Here is a 27,396-nt window from a genome sequence, read left to right as displayed (position 1 = left end):
GTTTTGTCCACCGGTTGTGGTGTAGCTCCGGACCCAGTTTTGGGCGTTGGTTCCCTCCAGGCCTTGGTTCGCTGTGGGTGATGCCTGCGCTCCCAGCTGTGGACTGCAGTGAGCTCGTTGCTCATTTTACATCATGGTTGTCCAGTGCTCTGCGCTTTAACGCTTGGCGTGATGTTCCGAGCGATGTTGCTCGGTGGTGTCGCGGTGGCTGTGCAGGCAGTTTAGGACACACCAGCGCTCTGCGTGGCGGAGCTTCTCTGCTCGCTTTGTGGATCTATGGCGTGGTGTTCGAGCGATGTTGCTGACGGCGGCGGTGCTGGAGATGTGGGACTTGTTTTCATGCGCCTTTTGGTGGGACTGTGGCTGCTACACCACGGGAATTACATCCTGACCCCTACTTGGTGGACTTTTTATTTATTATATTTATGTATTTTTTTCTTTCTTTGTCTATAATTGTAAAGCATCCTTGGTTTTTTTTTAAAGGCGCTATATAAACTTATTATTAGATAAACTTGTAGAAGTTAGCTACATCTAAAAGAACAATACCAGAGACCTGTCGTGCTTTTGGATGTAATAACAGACGTGGAGACGAGCCGAGTTTAACTTTTTACCACTTCCCAGCAAACCCAGAAAGATGAGAAAAATGACAGCTGCAGTTCAACAGAGCATCCCCATGTGTGTGGAGAACATATCAGGTTAGTATGAAAGCTCTGTCTAACATTAAAATGTAGATCTGGATGTGGGCTTTGGACGCGATATATTTACTTAGACCTAATGCCTGGCGAGACGAGCAACATGTTTGTACTCATCATGTAGACTCTGCTAAACACCATAAAATATGCTAGATCTAGGCCCTGGCTTGTTTATGACTATTAGAAGTCCAAGTTTGAGCTTACCTTTATTATAACAAAGTATTTATTTTTCAGGAATCTCCCAAAACATCGACATGAAACCTGCCTCCAAATATCGGTAGGCATCTGTACTTTTGTCTGCTTTTAGCATCTCCGGTGTACTTAGAAATCCCAAATGCTAAGTAGTTCAGGACTGCGTAGTGTCCCAAATCCGGTAGCTGGTTTGGGGAACACCAAGTGGAATAAATACATTTGTATTTATAAAATAAGAAAAGCAGCCTTTATTTTTGTCATATGTAAACTTGAGCACAACAAAATTCCTCCTCTGCATTTAACCCATCTGAAGCAGTGAACACGGGGCACAGAATAAACAAATACATTTGTGGGTAAATTATATTGATGCCTGCATGTTTCAGCTTTTGGATCCAGCACAATCTGCTTGTATAAAATAAATTTTCAATCGTTTCAGAAAGATTGTACTGACTGCAGTCGTCTTGATTTTCATTATTAACTGTCGTGGCGGTTTCTTTGTTTGCCCGGTGGGCATACGCTGCGTGATAAAAATCTGATGTCATTGAAAGGCCTTCAGAGTAACCACTTGCAAAGAATGACCAAAAACCTTGAACTCCATGGATTGTCGGGGGGATGGCAAGACTGTGGCCACACACTGCGACTGTATGGCTCAATAGATAGAGATACTGTTTTATATATAAAAATATTTGGGACCCACAAAAAAATGCCAGGGACCCCAATTTGCCCAATCATGTGGGCCCCTGGACCCAGAACAAAATTCTCGCCCCATCCCTGATTCTGTTTCCAAACACTTTTTCAGGTGCATCATGTACAACAGCAGTCAACATAATTATACACAAAAACACTTCATTTTGGCTCCTGATTAAAGGTGTAATGATGCATCATGATGCAAAAACATCATGTGCATCGCGTAAAGTTCTCTTTTCGGTCAAATTTTTCATTAAAATTTGGTTAAAAAAAAAAAAAAAGTTATTTTTCAAACAATCAAACTGAATCATGACTGGTATGTATTGATGCATATTTTGAAAACACAAAAAATACACAGAAACAAAAACCTGAGAAGTGTGATTAATGAGAATTGGGATTTATTTTGTTTTTTTCTATAGAACTCCAGACACTTGTCCAGCACTTGAACACTTAGGCTACGTTCACACTGCAGGCTGAAGTGACTCAAATCCGATCTTTTCGCCCATATGTGACCTGTATCCGATCTTTTATTGACAATATGAACGACACAGATCCGATTTTTTCAAATCCGACCCAGGCCGTTTGGATATGTGGTCCCAATTCCGATTCCTATCCGCTCTTTTCATATGCGACTTCAGTCTGAACCGCCAGGTCGCATTCATCCGACTTACACGTCATCAACAAGCCACAAACGTCACTATTCTGCGCTGAAGTAGGCGGCGGGTCTCTCAAAAAAAAGTTACAACAACATGGCGCATAATCACGGGCGCAGATAGAGGGTGGGACTCGTCCCACCCAGATTTAAATTCACCTCGCTCGGTCCCCCCCACTTATAGGGAGGAAAAAAACGTCTATGCTGTCTCTCTTTGCATAAGGCAAACCTCACGGAAAAATCAAAAGACTAATTACCATTCGGTTTATTGAGGTGCACAGCAGTGTATACATAGTTGCAACAACTCACATAAAACAAAACAAAGACTGATATTCGGTTGGTTGAGCTGCGCAGACTGCACAGGTTGCGAGCTCGAGCTTGGTTGCTATGGTAACCCACAACAAGTTTGACAGGCATATCGGGGTTGGGGTTGGTTTGCTGGCAGCTTTGTTCCCCCCCCCAGTTCAAAAAACGTATCTGCGCCCCTGCGCATGACATCAATGCGAGGGACGCTTCGGGCTGTGAAGGTTCTGAATCTCCTCAATGGAAGGATGCAGAGGTTAGGGAGCTGATTTCCATTTGGGGGGATGCAGCTATTCAAGCTAGATTGGATGGGTCATACCGCAACCGGGCGGCTTTACTTCCGTAAACACTGGCCATGCTCACTGCGTGTGACGTCGTCGTATCCTGCAACGCGCATGCGGAACACTTTTAGGTCGCTTTTCGTTCATACTGAGGATCACATACAAGTCGCATATATTTGTTAATATGTGAACAACCTCACAAAAAAAATCGGATTTCACAAAAAAATCGGAATTGAGCATTAAGCCTTGCAGTGTGAACGTAGCGTTACACTGACCAAAATGGAGAGGTTTAAAAATAAATAAATAAATAAAATTGCGGCACCTAATTGCAACAAACAAAATATAAAACTCTGATGAATTCAAAACAAAGACGATAAAAATCTCACTGAGAGCGCAATAAATTGACTGAACTGAAATTTAACTGCTCCAGTGCTGCAATCTGGACTCAGATTTCAGCTCAGACTTGAGGGTCTTGTGAACTTTGTACTCTGCTACAACATGAAGCAGCAGCTCCACATCATCGTTAGTCCACAGATATAAACTTTCACATTTGTTTTATTTAGTTATTCTTGATGCGGCTAACTGACAATGATGCACTTTCACCGGGCCGCCCTGCTCCTGTGAGCGTTTTCAATTTGCTTTACGTTTACAAGTGGAGATATTTTAAAAACTATTCAAAATAGTGCGCGCGCGTGCGCGGGGCCTAAAAGATCAAGCGGACCACACTTCTAGTCAACAATGTTTTAAGCACATTAGGTGTTCCAGTAAGGGTGGGATTAAAAACAGGTTGTACCTGCTGTGACAAGCACGAGCTAAAATCAGCAGTCTGAACAAGACATCAAGCACCAACAGGTATAATAATGATCCCAGAATGTGGTTAGGAGGAGGAAGAAATGCTGGTTTGTGTATTCATGGTGATTCAGATGAAAGGCAAAGGACATTAATAAAGAATCTGCTGTGACAAAACAAGTGCTAATTTTTTTTTTTTTTTTAAAGTGACATAATTCAAGCATCACTGCTGAAACGAGTGTTTGTCGAATTCAACGTGAAGTTTGGAAGCGAAGACGAAGCACACGCTGCTTTGTTCAGAAACTTATCTGCAGGGGAAAAAACCTTCCTCGTTGTCTAAACTACAAATGTGTAGGACAGGATCAACTGCCACACAGAGAGAGATTGAGTTTACCTTCAATTTCAATGCCACACCTTACTCTTTCCCAACACCTGAGAAATTACTCTACGCTGAATCACACTGATGGATTGGGAGTGTCGTGTCAACGTTTTGAAGCAACTCAAGTTTTACCTGGAATTCATTTCCACACACGACATTTGTCGTAGCAATCATGTGTCAAGACGACACTGTTTGGCTCAATAACAGTTCCATGCAAAGGTCGAATCTGAGCATTTCTGTTTTGCGTCAAATCATTTATCACTCAACTCAATGCAGTACATTTCTTACACCCAACAAACACAAAGTCTTATGGCGTATTCACACCTACGTTGTTTGGTCCGGACCAAACGAACCAAATTTCCCTTGGTCCGGACCTTTTGGGTTGGTCTGAATACAAACCACCAAACTCTGGTCCGGACCAAACAAGCGGACCGAGACCGAGCTGCAAGGTCGGACTCGGTCCGGACCAAAGGAACCCTGGTGCGGATCTTTTGGAGGTGTGAAAGCAGACCGGACCTAATCCGACAGTTTTGCTTTTTTGTACCTCGGGAGCTTCCGTCGTTTGTCGAACATTATGGGAAACAGAGTCTTGACACTCCACCGCAAAGTGCAAACACTGTTTCGGTTGTCACGGGAACCTTACAACAGTCGTTCAGTCATTCAGACCAGTGGTAGGCTAGACTACAGAGTACAAAAAATGAGTAGGGGGCAAATGTGGGCCGAGGAAGAAACGCGTACCCTTGTGGATATATGGGCAGATGTCCACATATCTGAGCTTTTGGAGAGAACACACAAAAATGCCGACGTGTTTGCTGTATTCAGTGAGAAAATGGAGAAGGGGTTCACGCGCTCCCCAGAACAATGTCGGCTAAAAGTGAAGAAACTCCGTCAGACCTACATTAAGATCAGGGACATTCTTTCGAAAAGTGGCGGTACTAGCGATGCAAAAAAGAAATTCATCTATTGCGTGAAGAGCCAGAACGGTCACAACATGATGTGCGCTCATCAGCGCTATCCTCCGTAGCCGCCTTGCCCTTTGTCGTCGTTGTTGATAAATTACTTGTACAACAGCATAGTAATCGCACAATTGTGAAAACAGTAAAAACTGGAAAAAACATATAGCTTTGATGACATTAAAAAGAATAACAGCACGGAAAGCCTCCATGACTACTTTTGAACTTAACGCTTTGTGCGCGTGTCGTCTCTGACCAATAGCTGAACGACCTCAGGGCGCGTGGCTTTGTTGACAGATTTTGGTCCGCTTACTAAAATGTACAGTGTGAAAGCGAACCGCACCAAAATGGAAAAAAAAAAAAAAAAAAAAAACATTTGGTTCGGACCAAAGCAAGTGAACTATCCTGGTCTGAATACACCCTTAAAGGCCAAGAGAAATGTACCCCTTTCCCCCTTGGATAATAACAGTACAAGTTCCAACAATGAAAACTCATCATTGAAACCCACGTCATAAATGACAAATTCTGAAATGTTCCCAATGAGTTTAAATTTCCCCAATGTCGACGTTGGGAATCCTGGTCCCAACATCGACATTATTAGCCGGCTTTCACGTGACATCACGAGTGTGAGTGGTTTTACCGGCGGTTTTTCCACTTGCGTCCACACAGTGTAGCTTCTGTCTGACTCTCTGCTAGATTACATTCATTTTGACGGAAACTTGCAACAGAACACAATGCAGAAAGAGAGAAGTTGTTGAACTACAACTGCGGCACGGTGGTGTAGTGGTTAGCACAGTCGCCTCACAGCAAGAAGGTTCTGGGTTCGAGCCCAGCAGCCGGCGAGGGCCTTTCTGTGCGGAGTTTGCATGTTCTCCCCGTGTCTGCGTGGGTTTCATCCGGGTGCTCCAGTTTCCCCCACAGTCCAAAGACATGCGGTTAGGTTAATATGGGACGGCCTTGGGCTGAAGTGCCCTTGAGCAAGGCACCTCTAACTCTCAACTGCTCCCTGGGCGCTGTTAGCATGGCTGCCCACTGCTCTGGGTATGTGTGTGCTCTAGGGCTGTAACGATACACCCAACTCACGATTCGATTCGTATCGCGATTTTTGACCCACGATTCGATACGCCCACGATTTTTTTTAAATGTTTTTTTAAAAGTAGTAAATTTGACTTAACATTTACTTACTTACATTAAATATTTAATAACAAATAATTCAGACCACTGCAGAGAATGAGTAATATGTATGCAAAAATGAACAAATGTATATCCAAAGATAGTTTTATTTCTCAAAATAATACTGTTGAGCCGGAAGCTCTGTTTTTTTCGGTTCTGAAAAAGTCATTTTTCCAAATCATGTAAATCCGTTAAGATTTTTTTTTTTTGGGGGGGGGGGTATGGGGTGGCTCTCTCACTGTCTCACTCATAGGGCCAATGATTTTCTGTGATCGTGGAAAACAGATGGAAATTACGGAATTTTTTATAGTGAAACGTTGCTCGCGTGTCAAAATGTAACTGCCGCAGAAGGCTTCCGCCCAAGCAGACATGCCTTCAGTGTTGCCAGATATTGCTAACGTTTTCCACCCCGAAATATGTTCAAAACCAGCCAAAAAGCACCTAAACCTGCCCAATCTGGCAACACTGCATGCCTTTCCGGTCAAGTGATTGTGATTGGCTTGTGGCACACCTAGCCAGCCAATGAGCTGCTTGTTTACAGATTCGCTCCCCGCGTCGCAACCAGAATGGCGACCACTTAAAAGAAATGAATGCTCTGCCAGTGGCGAGTGTGGACGTTGCGTGACTCGCAGAAGATTGTCGCAGGTCGGCGAAAAAACGACTTACTAATAGATATAAAAAAAAAGTAATTTAAGTAAGTTTAAAATGTAATTTAAATAAAAAGTAAAGTATTCATAAATTGAAGTTTGGAAGCGCCTCTGTTTTTGGGCTGAGGAGAAGTTTGAAAGGGTGTACCGCGATTCTGCCTTCTTGTATCGCGATATGGATCGTGGCTCTGCATATCGCGATTTCGATACGCATATCGTTACAGCCCTAGTGTGCTCTGCTTCAGATGGGTTAAATGCGGAGAGGAATTTCACAAGCGTGTGATGAATAAAGTTGCTGTCCTACGACCAAAAAAAAAAAAAAAGGGGGAACGTGCTCAGAAAGCAATGCATCGCTGCTGGGTGCAGCAACACAAATGCTGTGGACGGAGTGGCCCTGTTCCTTTTCCTGAAAGATAAACCACTAATTAGTCAAGACTTCGCTACAATGAACTGCAAAGCATTTTGTTTCCAACATAGTGTAATACTAGTAACTTGAGGAATGCATCTTCAACTTCCAGTCATCCAAACCCCTTAAGGCGCAGAGGTGAGCTCGCACCAGGGTGAACAACGTCCCGAGGCGCGGTCCATGCTGGTTCATGAGGGCACGGGAAGCGGGACATGCCTGCGAAATTTCACCTCAATGCAAGCTTCCCTGGCCGAGTTATAAATTTTTTAAGTCTGCCTGGAGCCGTGGTTCATATTAAAGCACACGGCAAGGAGTGGAGCTCACGTCAGGGTGAATAACGTCCCGAGGCACAGTCCTCGCGGGCTGTTCCCATGCTGGTTCGTAGGGGATTGTGCAGGAGGAGGTGCCTGCAAAATTTGGCTTCACTGGGACCTCCGGTGGCCGAGTTATGAGTGTTTAAAGGCCGGCTGAAGCCGTGGATCAAATCGAAACTTAAGGTTCATCATCACTGACCCTGCACAGTCTCATCGGACAATTCTGGCTCGAATCGGTACGGTTCAATTCCCCTTTCTTCTTTCCTATCGCTGGCCACGACATGCTGACCGAAGAAGTAGTAATCAACTTGAACTGACAAAAAAAAAAAAAAAAAACACACTATTAAAACTTGAATTTTCTGCCTCAGTAAATTCCTGCTCGCTTTGGTCGCTCATATTGTTGTTCATAGCAGACATGCACTCGACGGCACACGGCTCCCGTCTGCTTGGTGGACGATTCTCAAAGGGCTAAACTTGCTCTGCATTTGTCTGTGAATAAATCCGCTACCGTACGGTTTAGAGCAGACCTGGGCATTTTACGGCCTACGGGCCGCATCCGGCCCTTTGGTTCATTCTGACCGGCCCACGTAAGGTTAATTAGAAATTACAAAATAAACGCATTTTCTAATTTTACCTCATGCATGGACTGAATAGCGATTTGTACAACCGGTTTCTTCTTTTTTTCCTTTTCTGAATGTGCATTGCTTTTATTTTGAAGTTGTGTTCAACAAAAACGCAACGCGCGCGACATGAACATGACATGAAATCCCACGAAACTTAATCCCACGATAACTACTTCTGTAATTTGTCCAGACCAACCACAAACTTGTACGTCATCCTTCAAACGGTCCAGCCAATCACAGTGTGACGTCACCAGCAGGCGCCGGAGCCGATCTGTAGATCTGATACCTACACCGAATCGACGTTGTTGCGAGCAGGTCACAAGAAGACTTTAGCCCCCAAAATGTCCGCAGAAAGAAGAAAGGTAGATGCCGAATGCAGGGCTTTCAACAAAACATGGACTGCTAAGTATTTATTTACTGAAGTCAGAGATAAAGCCGTGTGTTTAGTTTGCGGACAGCAGATCCGAAAAACTGAAAACACCAAATGAGGTGATTAGACTACAAATGTGGGCATCATTATTATAATATGATGTATCTTGCTTGATATTTGGAGTAGAAAGACAATATTGTGATGTCTTTATTGTGTTTTGGGGTGAATGTGACTGGAAAAAAAAAAAAAAAAAAGGTACAAACGTTCTCATTTTGTTAACCATTGTTTTGGGAAATTTGATTGAATAAATGAAATTTTTTGTAAGGCAACCTCGTTTTTTCCATACTCTTACCAGTCTTAGCAGCTTGTAAAAACAATGTTATTTACTGCTTTATATAAAGAAATGCAATTAATATTATGCAGAATTTAGTTCAGCCTTTTGGTCCGGCCCTCCACAAAATTTTCTGTTTCTCATGTGGCCCCATGGAAAAAATAATTGCCCACCCCGGGTTTAGAGAATAGTTGCCCCCATCCAGGGACTCTATAAACCTTGACAAATTTAACTATTCTGTTTTGGCGCCAAAAAAAACCACACCTTTTTCTCTCTGCCTTTTAGGCCTGGTCCCACAATACTGACGATCAATAAATCAGTCGCCTGCAGTCTGTGGTCACACCAGACCGATAACGATACAGATAGCCCAGGCCTGGGTTTATCCGCATCGGTGAGATTGCTTCTGGAGTGATTTTTCCAGGCCTGGACTTGATCCGATAAAGCATCTGACCAATCAGGTAATTGTTTACATGTAAACATTGTCGGAGCGCGTGCTATTTTCCCTGAGCATCTTTGTACATTCTTGTTGCATCATGAAGTCACGGAATACGGATTCACGGAAAATAAATAATATAATACAAAAAAAAAAAAAAGCACGGATCTTTTATTCACGGATGCGTGATTTTCCGGGAAACATCAATAGTAAATTAATAAAGTAAACATATAAACGCAGGCAAGATATTTTAATCAGGACCTGACAGTCCAAACATTTAACTGTTTTAAACTTCTTAATTTTTTTTTTTTTTTTTTTTATCATCCATGATGCATCATCCGTATGAAATCGGTAACCAGCCTGTAATATACTGAAACTTCCGTGACCAATCTGCAATCTGTGACCCATTCATATTAAAATCCATAACCACTCCGTATTCTGTATCCTTTTTTATTATATTTCTGTAGTCCGTGACTTATTATACCAACCACCGGAGTGCGTGCATGGGTTGTTTTGAAGTCCAAGCTGTACAGTACGACCCGGAATAACGTGCTACTACTTGGAAAAAAACTTCCATGACTATTCCTAATTTGCACGCGTTTATGTCCCTGAGTGGCAGGACCAAGTGATATAGTCGTGATTATAGTCATGGTGTGACTGCTCTGGACTGGAACTAAATTCAGGCAGAAGTATGGTTATAGTTATTAGTTATCGGCGTTTGTGGGACCAGGCCCTTAAATTAATGCCATTTGTTTAATTAGGCCGTAAAACAACTAGCAACGCACCGTGTCCCTGAGAGTGGTTTTGAAATTCATGGGAAAATGAAATATGCAGGGCGGCACGGTGGTGTAGTGGTTAGCGCTGTCGCCTCACAGCAAGAAGGTCCGGGTTCGAGCCCCGTGGCCGGCGAGGGCCTTTCTGTGTGGAGTTTGCATGTTCTCCCCGTGTCCGCGTGGGTTTCCTCCGGGTGCTCCGGTTTCCCCCACAGTCCAAAGACATGCAGGTTAGGTTAACTGGTGACTCTAAATTGACTGTAGGTGTGAATGTGAGTGTGAATGGTTGTCTGTGTCTATGTGTCAGCCCTGTGATGACCTGGCGACTTGTCCAGGGTGTACCCCGCCTTTCGCCCGTAGTCAGCTGGGATAGGCTCCAGCTTGCCTGCGATCCTGTAGAACAGGATAAAGCGGCTAGAGATAATGAGATGAGATGAAATATGCAGGACAGGGACACGACAGGACGCTTGTGAACCACTTCAACACTGGGTCCGCTTGCAAGCTCAAAAACAAAATCTGGCTCACAATCAGAAGTTCAACAGACCTCAGCTTTATGCAAAGGAGTGTGTAGGGTAACGACGATCGACGTGATCCAAAAAGGAAGGCTTTTGTTTGTGAACATGCAGAAACAATGTACTTTAAAAAAAAAAAAAAAAAGGGTTTAAAATGACTCGCTGCTGTCTGAGCACGTCACACTCCCCAATTTAACTGCACAGATCAGGAAATTAATCATGATAAACTGCTGGTGATGCCACTGCCAGCCACCAAAACATGACACGCTTCGGAAACAACCAGACACGAGTGTAACTTGTATCAAGCGCAACATACAGGCGCTGTGAACGGCACGTTTTTGATACAGCGATGATTTTTGGTAACCTTCAGAGTGCACCGCTGGATCTGCTGCAAATTCTACTGTAGTGAGGGTATGAAACTGTTGAGCAGCAGTGTATTACAGGAAGGCATGTAACAATACATTACGTTACAAACTGGGATACAAATTTACGACGATTCAAATCAATGGGAAAAAAAAAAAATTTAATCGCAATTTCACTAAGCGGTGTCATCTTAGTTTTTCCAAGCTATAAATGCATTGTTTAGACAGCACAGGACGCAATAACGTACAATAGTATCAACACGGAGGTGATTATACAAAATCGCAAGCGCTGATTGGTCGAGAAACTCAGACTTTTTCTCGATAAACCTAGACCCTGTTTGGGATCATTTCCAAACTTCATCTACTGGATAGAATTATAATTCTGTATAAATCCAACCAACTTTCAGTCGTTAGTGTGCGAATAACAATCTCGGGTTTTACTGCCAAAGTTACAAAAAATTCTTTGCAGAGATAAAAATAATAATCATTTCAATCACAGAACATAAGCTCACAGAAATGAATGAATCAAGTGTGACAGGAACCAGAAACATGATTTACTTGTGCGCGTGCACACGGCATAATGCAGCAGGTGCGAGGATGTAAACAGACAGCGCCGACTATAAAACTCCTTTTTACTCTGTAGATCAACTCCTCAGTGTCAAACCTTTGCTGAGCTCATTTCCATACCCAGTCACCCATTTGTATACCTGTACAACTCCCTATAGAACAACATGTCAAATCCCAGGACTGCAAGCTGTGCAACAGACACAAACCGACCAGTCAAAACAAGTCCCTTCCCCAGCTATGCCTGATAACATCAGCATCGAGGATTACAGGATGGAAAACAGATCCATTGTTCGACTTGCTCAAACATGCACCTGCTTTTCTCTTCACAAAAGAAAAATGTTGTATGAAATATACTGCATGGTGTTACTTTAAATCATTATTGTATCCAAATTTTGTTTAATACTTTAGAATAGTTCTTTCATAAACGTTGCTAAAGTCAGTCCTGTTTATGAGCCAAAAATATTGAATAATTAGGGCCTCTGCATGCTCTTGCAACAAGGCTTTCGCAGATAGCTTTTCGCAGACAGTTGTAATTTATCATTGAGCAGGGAGTAATAGTAGTCTGGTTAACACCAGACCATATCACAAATGAAATATGGTCTGGAATCCGCCTATTGAATTTCTCGTAGGGGAGGTGTGGTTTACGATTGTCAACGGCCGTTTATTGGACGTTGTGAATGTCTATCATTTGGCGTATACGTAGCCCATGGCCAATCATGGCAGTTGTACCCGGTGACGTAGTTAGAGCGCCGAAGAAGAGAAGGAAAGAGAAGACAAAACAAAAATAGGAAAACAATGGCACCGAACGATTACTGCCGTTTGTGCAAGACAAAGCTTGATCGAAAGTTTGGTTCGTATCGCTCGCCGCCATGTTAAATGTGATCCGTAAACAGTCCCAAATAAACTACAAGCTTCCGTTTGTCGAGTAGTACGCGTCACCATCTTTCCACCCCTCCCCACTCTCTGATTGGCTCCCTAACTCAGGCGAGCCTTTAGACCATAGTTTCCATGCTGTCTTTTCAGATCGGAACGATTGTGCAAAGCAGCATGGGATTTCCCAGGCTAGAGTAATAGGCGTGCGCGATGTTATTCACCGCCACAACGCAAGGGGGCGCGAAGTCGCTAGGAGTAGTTGGTGGGTGTGGTTAGTGGAGTGTTTATCCTCCGGTTACTTATAATGACTAGAACTGGAGTCGTATAGATGTACGTACTTCCTCACTTCCTCGATCAACCGCTCTTCGTGCTGCTCCATCTTCGCTCGTGTTTTTAAAAATGGCGGTCGTGAAAACAAAACAAACCGGGAAAGTAGGGAAGCGGAAGTGCGTGTACATTGGATGTAGAGTGGACCAATCAGAGCCCTCTCGTCTGCGACGCTGTCTGCGAGGCTTCTGCGGTGGTCACAATTTTTGGGAGGTGCGCGCAGAGCGTCTGCGAAGGTGGGGGGGGCTACGCAGACGCTGTCTGCGAGGCCATCTGCAAGGACTGGGTTGTCAGCATAAATTGGCCTTCAGTCCACGAAATCCAGTCGTAAATGAGCTATAAGCCATACACGACGAGATTGAGTGGAATAACTTTTATTCTATCCACATTCACTGGATTTTGAGACACAAAACATTTTTATTCTTTGCAAATTCAATAAATAAAAACTTTACACAAAAGGCCCGACAAAATCATTTCCGCTTAGGCGGACTTCTTAAAAACCTATCGATGGCTGTACAAGTTGACTTTAGTGTTGCATTTTTGTTTTGGTAGAAAGTACAGTCTTGCTGTCGTGCCCAAGAATAGAACAGCTTCAGACATTGATTTAATTCTTCCTTGGACATTTCAGTTCTGCAATTTTCAAACTTCTTTGAGCTTTTGAACCAGTCTAAAAAATTCAACAGAATTTAATTACGGCTGTCGAAGTTAACGCGATAATAACGCGATCTCAATTTATCGCGATTTTAAAAAAATAGTGCCGTTAACGCAAATTCTAATTTGGCCCTGCGAATCACCCGTAGTTCCTGTTGAGGCTTGTCGCATGCTGCTTCAATAAGAGTACGTGTGAGTGATGGAGAAAGGTCTGTTAAACGGGAAGTTTCATTTCAAAAGTAGAGTGTGATTGAGCATAGACATATAAACAGACGCCGCCTTCTGCGTAGAATCATACGTCATCCTCGCTGCCATATTGGATGTGGCAAAGTGGAGATTCTTCAACCGTCTCTGGTATAGCGTCTGGACAGTAGCCGAGAATAAAGATGCCTCGTTCGTGTGCTGCGTTTAACTGTACCAACAGGTTTACCGTCCAAACGAAATCACATGGGATTACCTTTCACAGGCGAGACTGGAAAAATACTTTTCATTGTATTTGGTCATTATAACGTAATTTTACGAACAGATTTTTCTGACTTCCAAACAACGAAGTATTTCCTTCGTAACTACGCTGATAACACTGTGTTTTTGTCAAACATTGGAGCTTTGTATTCATTCTGAAGGTTTATTGTTATTAATATTGAATAAAAAGTAACTGGGATACATCATTGTTAATTATCATTCAAATTTTAGGTAAATTATTTTAATTTGCATCTTATACGGATTTTATAAGGGAAATACGGATTTTGGAGGTTGGTTATACAGGTTTGATTGACCAAAAGGTTGACATGTATGTTTATAACCATCACATTAAAAGTTATGTGTTGTTTTGATGCCTGTTTGTTTCCCAAATATATACGCGCGTGTGTTAATGGGTGAATAAAAGGCATCGAGTTAAATATTATTGTAGAAAGGGGTTTTATGAAGTTCAGTCCATTCACTTGCATTGGTTTACGGGGAAGATTTGCCACATCCAATATGGCGGACACTGACGTATCCCAGCAACGGGGCCACCAGCTCAATGCGGCATCTATGTTTATATGTCTATGGTGATTGAGTTGGTTTTGGTATGCACTTATACTTTTGCAAAGTGAGATTTCAGTATGCTGTAGCACTGTGATACGACACTAAATGTCTTTATTGAAGTCCAACTGCAATTTATTTTTGTTTGCACAGCACTGTGAAGTCCTATAGGCTGTGACTGAATACAACTCCAGCACAATTGAAGTTTTATTTCATTTTTATTTTCTTTTATCACACGTCTGAACTGAGACACAGTAGTATGTGACTACATGTTTTATATTTGAGACTACAGCTCCCTAATCCATCACAAAATCCAATTGTGTTTTGTATGTTCAGTACTGCCTAGTATGCGAGTGAATAAACTCCCTTACCATTTTCTCTTGTCCCAGCAGTTTTTAGCAAGTACTTTTAGCATAAAATGTGCTCACCATTTTAATTATAACATTTCACTTTAAAAGCCTTATTCATTTATATAGATTTTTAAAAAATGCGATTAATCGCGATTAACTATATGAAATTCTGAGATTAATAGCGATTAATTTTTTTAATCGTTTGACAGCCCTAATTTTAATGCTTAAAAGATGAAAAATGTAAATAAACCCGCGAAATGACAAAGAGCAATTTGTGAAAAATCCGATAATTCTTGAAAAATAAAAAAAGGATGCGTTCTTACCATCAAATACTTTTGTTCCACATTTTGCTGCTTTTTTGTATTTCTGAGGTTTTGTTTTCAAGTTTTTATTTTGTCCTCGGTTGGTTCAGCAACACGCTCAGTCATATTTTTTTCTCTCCTCACGGTATACGAGCTGATAGCCTAGTAGTAGAGTAGCCAATAAGAGCGCACGATTGCTCGTATCCAGTGAAGGTGGATAGAATAATTAATATTTGAAAGATGAAAATTTGGAAAACATTAACATCCTAAGTCAGACAGTGGCGTAAGCCCTATTCGGATTGGACAGCAATAAAATTACCACAGTGGGAGCGAGTGAGTTACAAGACAGAATTGTATTGTCCATCAACATGGATGCTTGCATCATGTGGTCATATGATCACGCTCCATTTCAGAGTATCAAATCCAAGCGTTCGAAGAGGCACCGGCTTTCATTTCAGTCTGGGGCAAAGGTCAACAATTTGATAATACAATACAACAATAATCCAAGTATCAAAGAAGCATCCATTTTTCATTTCACGACTCTAAGCATGTCATATCAGGAGGAGTGAGTCAGTGATATGCACACTATGAGACTAAATGCAGCAAGTTGGAGCAGATGTCCATCCCCCCGCTCTGACACGAGGCGATATCTACATAGAAAAATGACAGACGTGTGTCCGGGACTAAAATTATCAGACGACCGTTAAGTTTGGCGCAGCAGCAAAAAAAAAAACAAAAAACCAAGTTTCATCAGAGGATGGAGAAAAACACTAACAGGGCAAAGGACCTGGAAAAGAGGAAACTGCTCCAGCAACCCATGTCAATTTCATCTCATCAGTGCAGGGCTATAATCAATCAATCATACTATTACTGATTCAACTTTATCCATTTTCAATATAAATATCAAAGATCTGCATTTGGACATGATCTGGCAACATCATTCATATCGATCAGTAAAAAGGAGTCCTAGGATCGACAAGGATTTAGAAAAATAAATTATTTAAAAATAAAAAAGAAAATATTTATATATTTTATATACGCATATATACACACAAACATCGGAACATGTACTGCAAGTGGATGGAATCCATGTCAATCGATGTTATAATTTATATTGATATTGACAGCAAATTGTATTGGGATATAAAATGTCATGCCGTGACTCCAGGCATCAGCTGATACCCAAGACTGTGGTCCTCAGAGGAACTGAGCCGAGTCTCTCTCTGACCTTCTATTACTGAATTCTGAGAAACATTAAATCAGTGATCGGTGCTTTAAAAGAAGGCTGTAGTCTGCATTTCTGTCCAACGTCTCCAGCATGCCTGTCAAAATATCATGCGTTCAGAAAAAACACACAAAAAAAAAAAAAAACACAACACACGGCAAATCCGAGCCAATAGCAATCCAGCATTCCTGATCAGATTTGGTTGATATAGATTGGGTAGATCACATGCAGAGACAGACACACAGACACAGAGAGGGGAGATGATCAACGTTGATATGTGAGTTTCCACCACCAGAACATGTTTTAAGTCACACACACCATTTTGAGAGCCACCCGTCTTAAAGGCCAATTGTATTTTCTGAACCGAAATTTCCCATCCAGCCAGAAGTTTGTGGACACCTGACCCCCTCCATCCCTCCGTGGTTCTTCTCCAAACTGTTGCCACAAAGTTGAAAACGCACAGTTTTCTCACGTCTTTCTACGTTGTTGCACTGCAATGTCCCTTTACTGGAACCATGAGGCCTAAACCTGTTTCATGTGCACAAAATAAGCTCCATGAAAACATGGTGTGCCAAGGCTAGAGTGAAAAAACCCCACTTGAATTCTGCATGCAAAGCGCCCGATTGCACACCTTGGCCAACATGAGAGCCTGAATTCGCTCAAACGCATCGTGAAAGCCTTTCCAGAAGAGTAGAGGAGATTATTAAAGTAGCACATAAAGGAATAAATCTGGACCAGGATGCAACAAAACACATGGGTGTGGTAGTCAGGTGTCCACATACTTTTGGGTATGTACTGTCATGAAAGTAATGCATCACAGCTTTGGAAAATGGACAACACTCAAGCCCTAACCATGACCCTGTGCAACAAGATCCAATTCATTTAGAAAGGACACAGCTTTTATGATTTGCTGAATCACCACCACCACATCAATGACATTTTGCAGACGCTCTTCTCCAGAATGACATACAACATACACAGAGAACCCTGGGGAGCAGTTGGGGGTTAGGTGCCTTGCTCAAGGGCACTTCAGCCATTCCTGTTGATTCAGGGAATCAAACCAGCAACCTTTTGGTCCCAAAGCTGCTTCTCTAACAATCAGGCATCCCAGAGTTTGTATAAAAAACATATCTCTACATATAAAGAATAAATGATGAGTCGTGTCATAATGCCTCACCTTGCCTGTCTTGTGATCGAACCAGACCAGAGCATGGTTCCTGGAGAGCACCTTGCAGTCAAAGGTGGCGTTGTTCTGGGCTGGGCGGCACCGTGCGACTGAGCGCCCGATCTTCACTGGCTCGTCCAGGTAGACGTGGCGCTCCTGAAACGGGTGCGAGTTCGGGCGGCAGGTGAACACAGCCAGCGCCGAAGGCATTGATGACGGCTTGAGTGTATTACTCCAACCAGAGGAGAAAGGCAGGGCTTCTTGATCCAGACTGACACACCTTCTGATTTCCCTGTCTAATTCTTTTTAAAAATAAAGGAGCCAACGGTGTGTTTTGCTCGTGGATCCCAAACAAACATGCATCTTATACTACAAAAAAAAAAAAATCAGAAGTGCAGGAAAAAAACAACCCAGGCTGCGTTTCCAAATCAACCGACTACATCATGTCCTCTCCGAGCCTCCTGCTGCTGTTGCTGCTGCTGCTTTTTCTTCTTCCTGCAATCCTGACTTCCAGATCCACCATGATGTCAGAAGAAATCCAGCTCCAAACTTTGCATCGCCTTTAGTTTAAGCATGGAAAATATTTCATCTCAGATATTAGAATATTAATCTATATAAAATGACAGATCTCAGTCAGGGCAAGAATCACGATCCTGACTCGAGTCAATCCTTGCTTCATTAGATGATTGAACATTAACCCTTACAATCTACAATCTGATCAGCTTTATAATAATAATAATAATAATAATAATCTCGCGCTTAGTAACCTGTTGGCTCGGTTCATGAATCGGTTCACCTTGTTTTCAGGCGAAATGATTCACAAATGTAATTTAAGGCCAAATGAGGTTCCGATCTCACCACACAAGAGGAGCCTAGCTCTTAGACTACGCTCTGATCTGATATAAAACACAAACCAGGCTCTAAACACAGTCTAGCGATCGGTTTATCTCTGCTAAAAGGATCTGATTTTCAACCAGGCCACACGTACAGAATGAACCGTTTGGTCGGCATGTTAGCTCGCGACAGTAAGTGCACGAGCGCGCTAGCGATGACTGGAAAGTTAGCTTAGCTTCCCTGCGCTCGATTAAACGGAGCTAGCTGAGCTCGAGAGGTAGTAAAGTTCAGCTCTAGCTCCAAGTTCAAATCTGAAAATCCGTACCTAGACCGAGTGGATTCTCCCAGCCGTCAAATCACACACACAAGTCATGAACTTTCTCCTTGAGACACTCCTCACTCGAACACGAACCCGCCGAGCCAGTTAATTAGCTCGCCGTGTTATGGCTCTAGCGCTAGCTTACTTTAGCTTAGCTTAGCTTAACTTAACTTAGCAACCTGTGCTAATAGATTCCGAGTCGACTCTCCGTCGCAGCAGCAGCAACGTTTCTGTTTTTAATTCCCTTCTCCTTTTCTACAAAAGTCTATGGGCTTTCACCCAAGTGTCCCCGGTCCAAAGGAAGATCCAAACAAAGTAAATAAAGTGCTCCGGACGTTCCGAGTTAAATGACGGACGATTTAAAATAAGTTCTCCTCCTCCTCCGCAACCAGCGCCGCCATACTGGAATGAAAACACACAAACCAAACCGGCCAAGCGCCGCGCTCGCGCAGAAGTCTTCCGAGGGGCGGGACATGTTAGTGACACACGTGAAAATAGCCAATCACTGAAAGAATAAGATCGTGACGTTGACCAATGGGAAAGACGTTCATGTGTAAATAATGCTATTTAAATAATTTTAAAACCGAGGTTTATTTTTATTAAAGCAGAATAAATACATATACATTAACAAAAGTATTATATGGTTTATGATGAGCTTTATATTCTCGTACTTTCATTTCACATCCTGCATATTGTCTGTTTATGGTGTACTGTTTGCACTGTTGATAACATCTCATCTCATCTCATCTCATTATCTCTAGCCGCTTTATCCTGTTCTACAGGGTCGCAGGCAAACTGGAGCCTATCCCAGCTGACTACGGGCGAAAGGCGGGGGACACCCTGGACAAGTCGCCAGGTCATCACAGGGCCGACACATAGACACAGCCAACCATTCACACTCACATTCACACCTACGGTCAATTTAGAGTCACCAGTTAACCTAACCTGCATGTCTTTGGACTGTGGGGGAAACCGGAGCACCCGGAGGAAACCCACGCGGACACGGGGAGAACATGCAAACTTCGCACAGAAAGGCCCTCGCCGGGCACGGGGCTCGAACCCGGACCTTCTTGCTGTGAGGCGACAGCGCTAACCACTACACCACCGTGCCGCCCCGTTGATAACATCTCATCTCATTATCTCTAGCCGCTTTATCCTTCTACAGGGTCGCAGGCAAGCTGGAGCCTATCCCAGCTGACTACGGGCGAAAGGCGGGGTACACCCTGGACAAGTCGCCAGGTCATCACAGGGCTGACACATAGACACAGACAACCATTCACACTCACATTCACACTTACGGTCCATTTAGAGTCACCAGTTAACCTAACCTGCATGTCTTTGGACTGTGGGGGAAACCGGAGCGCCCGGAGGAAACCCACACGGACACGGGGAGAACATGCAAACTCCGCACAGAAAGGCCCTCGCCGGCCACGGGGCTCGAACCCGGACCTTCTTGCTGTGAGGCGACAGCGCTAACCACTACACCACCGTGCCGCCCCGTTGATAACATCTCATCTCATCTCATTATCTCTAGCCGCTTTATCCTTCTACAGGGTCGCAGGCAAGCTGGAGCCTATCCCAGCTGACTACGGGCGAAAGGCGGGGTACACCCTGGACAAGTCGCCAGGTCATCACAGGGCTGACACATAGACACAGACAACCATTCACACTCACATTCACACCTACGGTCCATTTAGAGTCACCAGTTAACCTAACCTGCATGTCTTTGGACTGTGGGGGAAACCGGAGCACCCAGAGGAAACCCACGCAGACACGGGGAGAACATGCAAACTCCGCACAGAAAGGCCCTCGCCGGCCACAGGGCTCGAACCCGGACCTTCTTGCTGTGAGGCGACAGCGCTAACCACTACACCACCGTGCCGCCCCTGTTGATAACATGCATATTTATAATGTATACTGTATAGTATAGATATTGTATATTATTGATATTATAGATATTTTTATGCCTAATATAGATATTGTAGGGCATCACGGTGGTGTAGTGGTTAGCACAGCAAGAAGGTTCTGGGTTCAAGCCCAGTGGCCAATAGGGGTCCCTACCCCTTTTCCACCAAATCAGTTCCAGGGCTGGTTCAGGGCCAGTGCTGGTGCTGGTTCACAACTTGTTCAACTTGCGAGCCAGCTGAGAACCAGTTTGCTTTTCCATAGCTCGCAGTGCTAAGAGACGACACGTCATTACGTCGCTGTATATGTCAGTTACGTCGCTACGTTTGCATAAACCTTGGCGCGAATATCGAAGCAAAAACAACACGGAAGAAGCAGCAGCAGCGACAACAACAATAATAATAATAATGGATGACTTCGCGTTTGTACAGATGCTGCTTCTCGTCGCTTAAAAATGGCGACCTTTCGCGGTCTTGTTATTGTTGTTGGTCTTAACAACTCCGCCCTCCCGCTGACGTAAGCGGTTCTTTCCTCTGGCCCAGCAGAGAGTTGGTGCTAGCCTGGAACCGTTTTTTTCTGGCCCCAGAGCCAGTTCTTTGTCAGTGGAAACGGAAAACCTGGTTCCAAACTAAGCACTGGCCCCGAACCAGCCCTGGAACTGCTTTGGTGGAAAAGGGCATGTGTGGAGTTTGCATGTTCTCTCCTCCGGGTGCTCCAGTTTCCCTCACAGTCCAAAGACATGCAGGTTAGGCTAATTGGTGGCTCTGAATTGACCGTAGGTGTAAATGTGAGTGTGAATGGTTGTTTGTCTCGATGTGTCAGCCCTGCAACGATCTGGGAACTTGTCCAGGGTGTACCCCGCCTCTCGGCTATTGGCAGCTGGGATAGGCTCCAGCTTGCCTGCGACCCTTCACAAGACAAGTGGTTATGGATAATGGATGGATAATAAAGATATTGTATATTATATATTATTATACAGTGGTGTAGTGGTTAGCACTGTCATCTCACAGAAAGAAGGTACTGGGTTCGAACCCAGTGGCCTTTCTGTGTGGAGTTTGCATGTTCTCCCCATGTCTGCATGGGTTTCCTCTGAGTGCTCAGGTTTCCCCCACAGTCCAAAGACATGTGGTTAGGTTAACATGGGGCAGCCATGGGCTGAGATGCCCTTGAGAGAGGCACCTGCTGTAGCATGGCTGCCCACTGCTCTGGGTATGTGTGTGTGCTCATTTTCCTCATCTTTCCTCATGTTACTACTGTGTTTCTTTTTCTTTTATCCCTGTCTTCCTGTCCTGTTCCCCCTCTGTAAGGACAGGCTGATGGTCAATTTCACTGGTAACAGTGACAATAAAGGGTTCATTCATGTGTGTGCATGCGTGTGTTCACTGCTTCAGATGGGTTAAATGCTAAGAGGAATTTCACTGTGCTTAAGTGTACATGTGATAACTAAAGTTGTTGTTCTTCATATTATAGATATTTTGATTATTGATAGATATTGTATCATACAGATATTTTAGACATTATGTATGATATAGGTATTGTATATTATGTGTATTGTATATAATAGTTCTAATATTGTCGATTGCATCTTATTATATTGTGGAATGTCTATATTATCCATATTGTACATTACATATAGACATTTTTCTTATATTACATGTACACATCTTACATATATCACACACTTTTTTTCTTTTGTATCGCTGGAGAGACACCAACTGCCGGAACCAAATTCCTTGGGTGTGTCAACATACTCGGTCAATTAACATGATTTATAAATAAATAAATAAATGTTGACCCCTGAGTTTGGTTTATAACTATTATAACTAAATAATAATCATGATAAATTTGTACAAGGGCGGCACGGTGGTGTAGTGGTTAGCGCTGTCGCCTCACAGCAAGAAGGTCTGGGTTCGAGCCCCGTGGCCGGCGAGGGCCTTTCTGTGTGGAGTTTGCATGTTCTCCCCGTGTCCGCGTGGGTTTCCTCCGGGTGCTCCGGTTTCCCCCACAGTCCAAAGACATGCAGGTTAGGTTAACTGGTGACTCTAAATTGACCGTAGTGAGTGTGAATGGTTGTCTGTGTCTATGTGTCAGCCCTGTGATGACCTGGCGACTTGTCCAGGGTGTACCCCGCCTTTCGCCCATAGTCAGCTGGGATAGGCTCCAGCTTGCCTGCGACCCTGTAGAACAGGATAAAGCGGCTACAGATAATGAGATGAGAAATTTGTACAAATGTGATTTACTTAAAAAAATTAAAAAATACAGTCAAGAACCAGATCACGGACTCCACTTTGACAATCCACTTTGGATTTAAAATATCTCGCCTATTAAAATGATATGTTCATCATCATTAAAAGCCATTAATGAATCTTTCAATTAATCTATTTTATTTTTAATAAAGCACTCGTATTTATCTGTCTTCATGTCATGCCATTTCATGAAAACAACAACAATAATAATAAAAACAATGACAAAGTGTCATAACTTTTCAACAGTTCAGCAAACCCTTCCATTGTATGATTTATCGATTTATTTACTTCATTTACGCCGCCATATTGGAATGAAAATACACACAAACTGGGCAACTATGGATCGCCATTTATGTCAATATTAAATAAATAAATAAATAAACATGTAAATAAATAAATATGTTTATGAAGTAAATAAATATGCCTATAAAGTAAATTATGAAATAAATATATAGGAAAAATATTTATAAATGTATATCTATTTATTTATATATATATTTATTTATTTAATGTTGACTTTAATGGTGTTCCATAGGCAACTGCTGTGCGCGTGCACGAGTTCTCCGAGAGCGAGAATGAGGGGGCGGGATCTTGTTGTGAACAGAATAACCAATCATCGAAGGAATCGGCCCATAAGGTTAACCAATGGGAACGGCGTTCCAGTCTACGAGGTTGATGAGTCCCTTTGGAGCAGTTAATCCACCAAGTGGAGTGGAGGATAGGGAGAAACATTTAAATCTATCTCAACTAAAGAAATTAATGCATCTTTTAATGCATGGATTAAATGCATTAAATATATATATAAAGTGTATATATATATATATATATATATATACTTTTTATTCAATATTTATTTATTCTCTGAATGTATTTGTTTTTGCAATCTTTGTTGACATCAGATCAGTTTTCTTCAGTGTTAAATCACAAGTCAAATCTTAGATCTGTTTATTAGTTTTGTGTGGGTTTTTTTTTTATCAGTATGAAAAACAGGCTTTATAAGCCAAGCCGTTTCGGAACAACATTATTTTCCACTACTTGTCAGGTTCAGGAAATCACTTTGGCATGTTTGAAACTGATCAACAAAACACTGCATCATTTCCACACAAGACATGACATAAAAATGTTACGTTTACACTCAGAGGATCCACTGAGACCTTTTTTTTTAAATGGTAGTCATTTATGCAATAGTTTCAGGAGCTGTTCACAATCCCACCAGGTTACGTCGGTGGGTAGAAGGAGGAAGCAAGAATTAAACCAAAATATCCTTTATTATGATGTATGAGGATGGGTCCTGTCCCTCTAATTCATTCATTCATTCAACTTGTTTGTTTTTGTAATCTTTACCCTATGCATTTTATTTATCTGTTTGTTTATATTTATCTATTTTTATGTATATTTGTGCAGGAGAAAGTCAGCACAGTGGTGCAGTGTTTCACCCTGTACTGCTTGTTAGCACTCACAGCACAAAGGTTCTGGGTTTAAACCTGCCGGCCTGCTGTGTGGAGTTTGCATGTTGACCTCATACCTGCGTCAGTTTCCTCCAGGTGCCCTGGTTTCCTCCAACAGTCCAAAGGCATGTAGATTGGGTTAACTGATTACTCTAAATTGCCCATAGGTGTGAATGTGAGCATGAATGGTTGTTCGTGTCTGTGTTAGCCCTGCAATGGATTGGTGACCTGCTCAGGGTTTACCCTGAGATCAGCTGGGATCGGCTCTAGCTTCCCCCATGACCCTGATGAATAAGCGGTATAGATAATGGATGGATGGATATGTGCAACAGGTGATGCCCCATCTTTCAAAGATAAAAATACATCAATCAAACAGAAGCAAAGAAGAAGCAAAGTGAGGCTGGGGTTGATTTCTTTTCAGCCCAGAGTGTAGAGTGGAGCCTGGAACCTCGGACAGTCATGTCACATGATTACAAAAACTGGCACACCTCCCTAGATTTGATCTCCATTTTGGTGCATATTTTTCACAAACATGAAATACAGTTGCAAGTATCATAAATTTGGATTTTTTACTCTAGATTATCCTTTTTCCTTTCATAAAAGCATACATTGTTCAAACAGCAAAAAAAAAGGACAGACAACTGTAAATGTAGTGTTTTTTATTTGAATGACCATATAACAACCTTTCACTTGACCTTGTTCTGTATTTGGAAGAAACACAGCATGAAATGCTTTGAAAAAAAAAACATAGAAAGTCTAATTGACTTTTATATTATGGCCCATTATTGTACCCAGATGTGATTATAAACAGGTGAAAGTGTTAATGGAAAAAAACAGATAGTTTGGTTAGAATTTAGTGGCATGGTGGTGTAGTGGTGAGCACTGCTGCCTCACAGCAAGAAGGTTCTGGGTTCAAGCCCAGTGGCTGATGAGGGCCTTTCTGTATGGAGTTTGCATGTTCTCCCTGTGTCTGCGTGGGTTTCCTCTGGGTGCTCCGGTTTCCCCCACAGTCCAAAGACATGCAGGTTAGGCAAACTTATGGCTCTAAATTGACCGTCGGTGTGAATGTGAGTGTGAATTGTTTGTCACTATGGATCAGCCCTGTGGTGATCTGGTGACTTGTCCAGGGTGTACCCCGTCTCTCACCCATAGTCAGCTGGGATGGGCTCCAGCTTGCCCGTGACCCTGCACAGGATAAGCGGTTACAGATAATGGATGGATAGATGGATAGTTGGTATTTCTTCACACACATCTTGTACTTTACCATTTGAACCAATGACTACATTTAATAATGACAGGCCCCTTTAAAAAAAAAAAAAATGAGGCGGAGCCAGGTAAAGTTGATAAACTTGAACCACAACACGGAGAAAAGAGGCAGAATCAATCAACCATAGAAAAGATAAATATCGTAAGGATTCATAGTTGTTGGTAATATTGCCTTGGAGTTATTACCACATAATAAGACATCACATAATGTTATATAATATCATATTCCGGCGGCGTCGTTTATGTTAACGTTGTTTGCTCTGGAATAACCCGGAACTAACAATATATTTGATCTATATGCTATATTCAGTACTGTTTACCGGAAGTGTATCAGATAAAGATTTGTCCAATTTTCTGAGTAACCCAGAACGTTGCCCGGTATTCAAGGACCTCCGCGTCGTCTACGTAAAAAACGTAACTCCGGTCTGGAATGCGGCTTTGTGTTAGCAACGTAAGCTCTCCTTTGCTTTCGGTGGCTAAAGGCAGCAGTGACGCTGAGTAACCGAGCGGAGAATCCCTGGGCTCTCGGTCCTGGAGTGGAGTATGGCCTCGCAAGAGTCGGAGGAAATAGCGGAGCAAACCGAAGAAGCCGAACCCACACAGGACGAGGAGGATCTGAGGATTTCTCCGGCGGAGGAAATGCCTGCTGACGGCGATGGGGAGCCGGAGCAGCTGCTGCTGCCGTGGGACCGCTTCTCTGCCTGGCTTCACTGTATCTGTGTGGTGGGCTTCGACCTGGAGCTCGGCCAGGCCGTGGAGGTGAGCTGCTCCGGGTTACAGTGCAGACGCGTCTGTGTTCCCCTTCAGAGTCCGGTCGGTACTGTCTGTGGCCTGTAGCGCTAGCCGAGTAGCTAACAGCTGAAGCAGTAATAACCGGATAGCTTACTTTAGCATAGCTTAGCTTAGCGTAGCCAGCTAATGCACTCCTTTACAGCGCGAGCTGATGACAGAAAACTGGAGAGGAGTCGAGTCGGTTTCCCTGCGCGGCTCCGCTGGTTATTCTCTGCTGCATTTTTACTTCAATAAACATTCAGTCACTGCAAGTTTTGTAACTGTGCGCGCGCAGCCTGCAAGTTTTTTCTTTCTGTTTCTTTAACTTTCATTTTAGTGTCTGTTTTTATTTTTATCTTCTTCCCTATATTTATCTTTCAGTTTTTGTTTTTCTGTCTGCCTCTGATTATTTTAGTGACTGTTTTTTTGTCTGTGTCTGTTTTTGTCTGTCTTTTTTCTTTGTCTGTCTGTCTTTCATTTTGTCTTTCTTTTTGTCTCTCTGTCTTTCTTTTTGTCTGTATCTGTCTGTCTGTCTCTTTTTTGTCTCTTTTTCTCTTTTTTCTTCTTTGTCTGTCTGTCTTTCTTCTTTTTGTCTGTCTGTGTCTGTTTTTGTCTCTTTCTTTTTGTCTGTCTGTCTTTGTCTGTCTGTCTGTCTTTCTTTTTGTCTCTGTCTGTCTTTCTTTGTCTTTCTTTTTGTCTGTCTGTCTTTCTTTTTCTGTGTCTGTCTGTCTCTTTTTTTCTTTGTCTGTCTGTCTTTTTTCTTTTTGTCTGTCTCTCTTTTGTCTCTTTCCTTCTTTTTGTCTGTCTGTCTTTTTTCCTTCTTTTTGTCTGTCTGTCTCCTTTTGTCTGTCTTTTCTTCTTTTTGTGTCTTTTCTTTGTCTGTTTCTTCTTTTTGTCTGTCTGTCTCTTTTGTCTCTTTTTTCTTTGTCTCTTTTTTCCTTCTTTTTGTCTGTCTGTCTGTCTGTCTCCTTTTTGTCTGTCTGTCTGTCTGTCTCCTCTTCTTTTTGTCTGTCTGTCTCTTTTGTCTTTTTTCTTTTTGTCTCTGTCTCTTTTTTCTTTTTGTCTCTGTCTCTTTTTTCTTTTTCTCTCTGTCTTTTTGTCTGTCTGTCTCTTTTTTCTTTTTGTCTGTCTCTTGTGTGTCTGTCTTTTTCCTTCTTTTTGTCTGTTTTTTCTTCTTTTTGTCTGTCTCTTTTGTCTCTTTTTTCCTTCTTTTTATCTCTGTCTCTTTTTCTGTCTTTTCTTTTTTGTCTGT

At 42.6% G+C, this 27,396-nt stretch overlaps 2 protein-coding genes across 14 annotated transcripts in view; one reads left to right on the top strand and one right to left on the bottom strand.

Moving 5' to 3' along the window:
* Positions 1-18,936, bottom strand: part of slmapa (sarcolemma associated protein a) — a 168,120-nt gene extending 149,184 nt beyond the window's left edge. For 10 of the 11 annotated variants that reach the window (XM_060910069.1, XM_060910071.1, XM_060910074.1 and 7 more), the window contains exon 1: positions 17,368-18,936. In XM_060910069.1, coding sequence (XP_060766052.1) covers positions 17,368-17,565 — 198 coding nt within the window. In that variant the 5' untranslated portion in view covers positions 17,566-18,936. The remainder of the gene's footprint in view (positions 1-17,367) is intronic. The other variant, XM_060910070.1, reaches the window with a different exon arrangement.
* A 6,557-nt stretch (positions 18,937-25,493) lies between these two features.
* dennd6aa (DENN/MADD domain containing 6Aa) overlaps positions 25,494-27,396 on the top strand; it is a 77,013-nt gene continuing 75,110 nt past the window's right edge. Inside the window, exon 1 of one of the 3 annotated variants that reach the window (XM_060910303.1) lies at positions 25,494-26,132. In XM_060910303.1, coding sequence (XP_060766286.1) covers positions 25,917-26,132 — 216 coding nt within the window. In that variant the 5' untranslated portion in view covers positions 25,494-25,916. The remainder of the gene's footprint in view (positions 26,133-27,396) is intronic. The other 2 variants (XM_060910301.1, XM_060910302.1) reach the window with 2 other exon arrangements.

The sequence above is a fragment of the Neoarius graeffei genome, chromosome 26, assembly GCF_027579695.1.
Source record: "Neoarius graeffei isolate fNeoGra1 chromosome 26, fNeoGra1.pri, whole genome shotgun sequence".
In the NCBI taxonomy this organism is placed as follows: domain Eukaryota; kingdom Metazoa; phylum Chordata; class Actinopteri; order Siluriformes; family Ariidae; genus Neoarius; species Neoarius graeffei.
The sequence above is the reverse complement of the archived record's forward strand: the minus strand, read 5'-3'. Positions and strand labels throughout refer to the sequence as shown.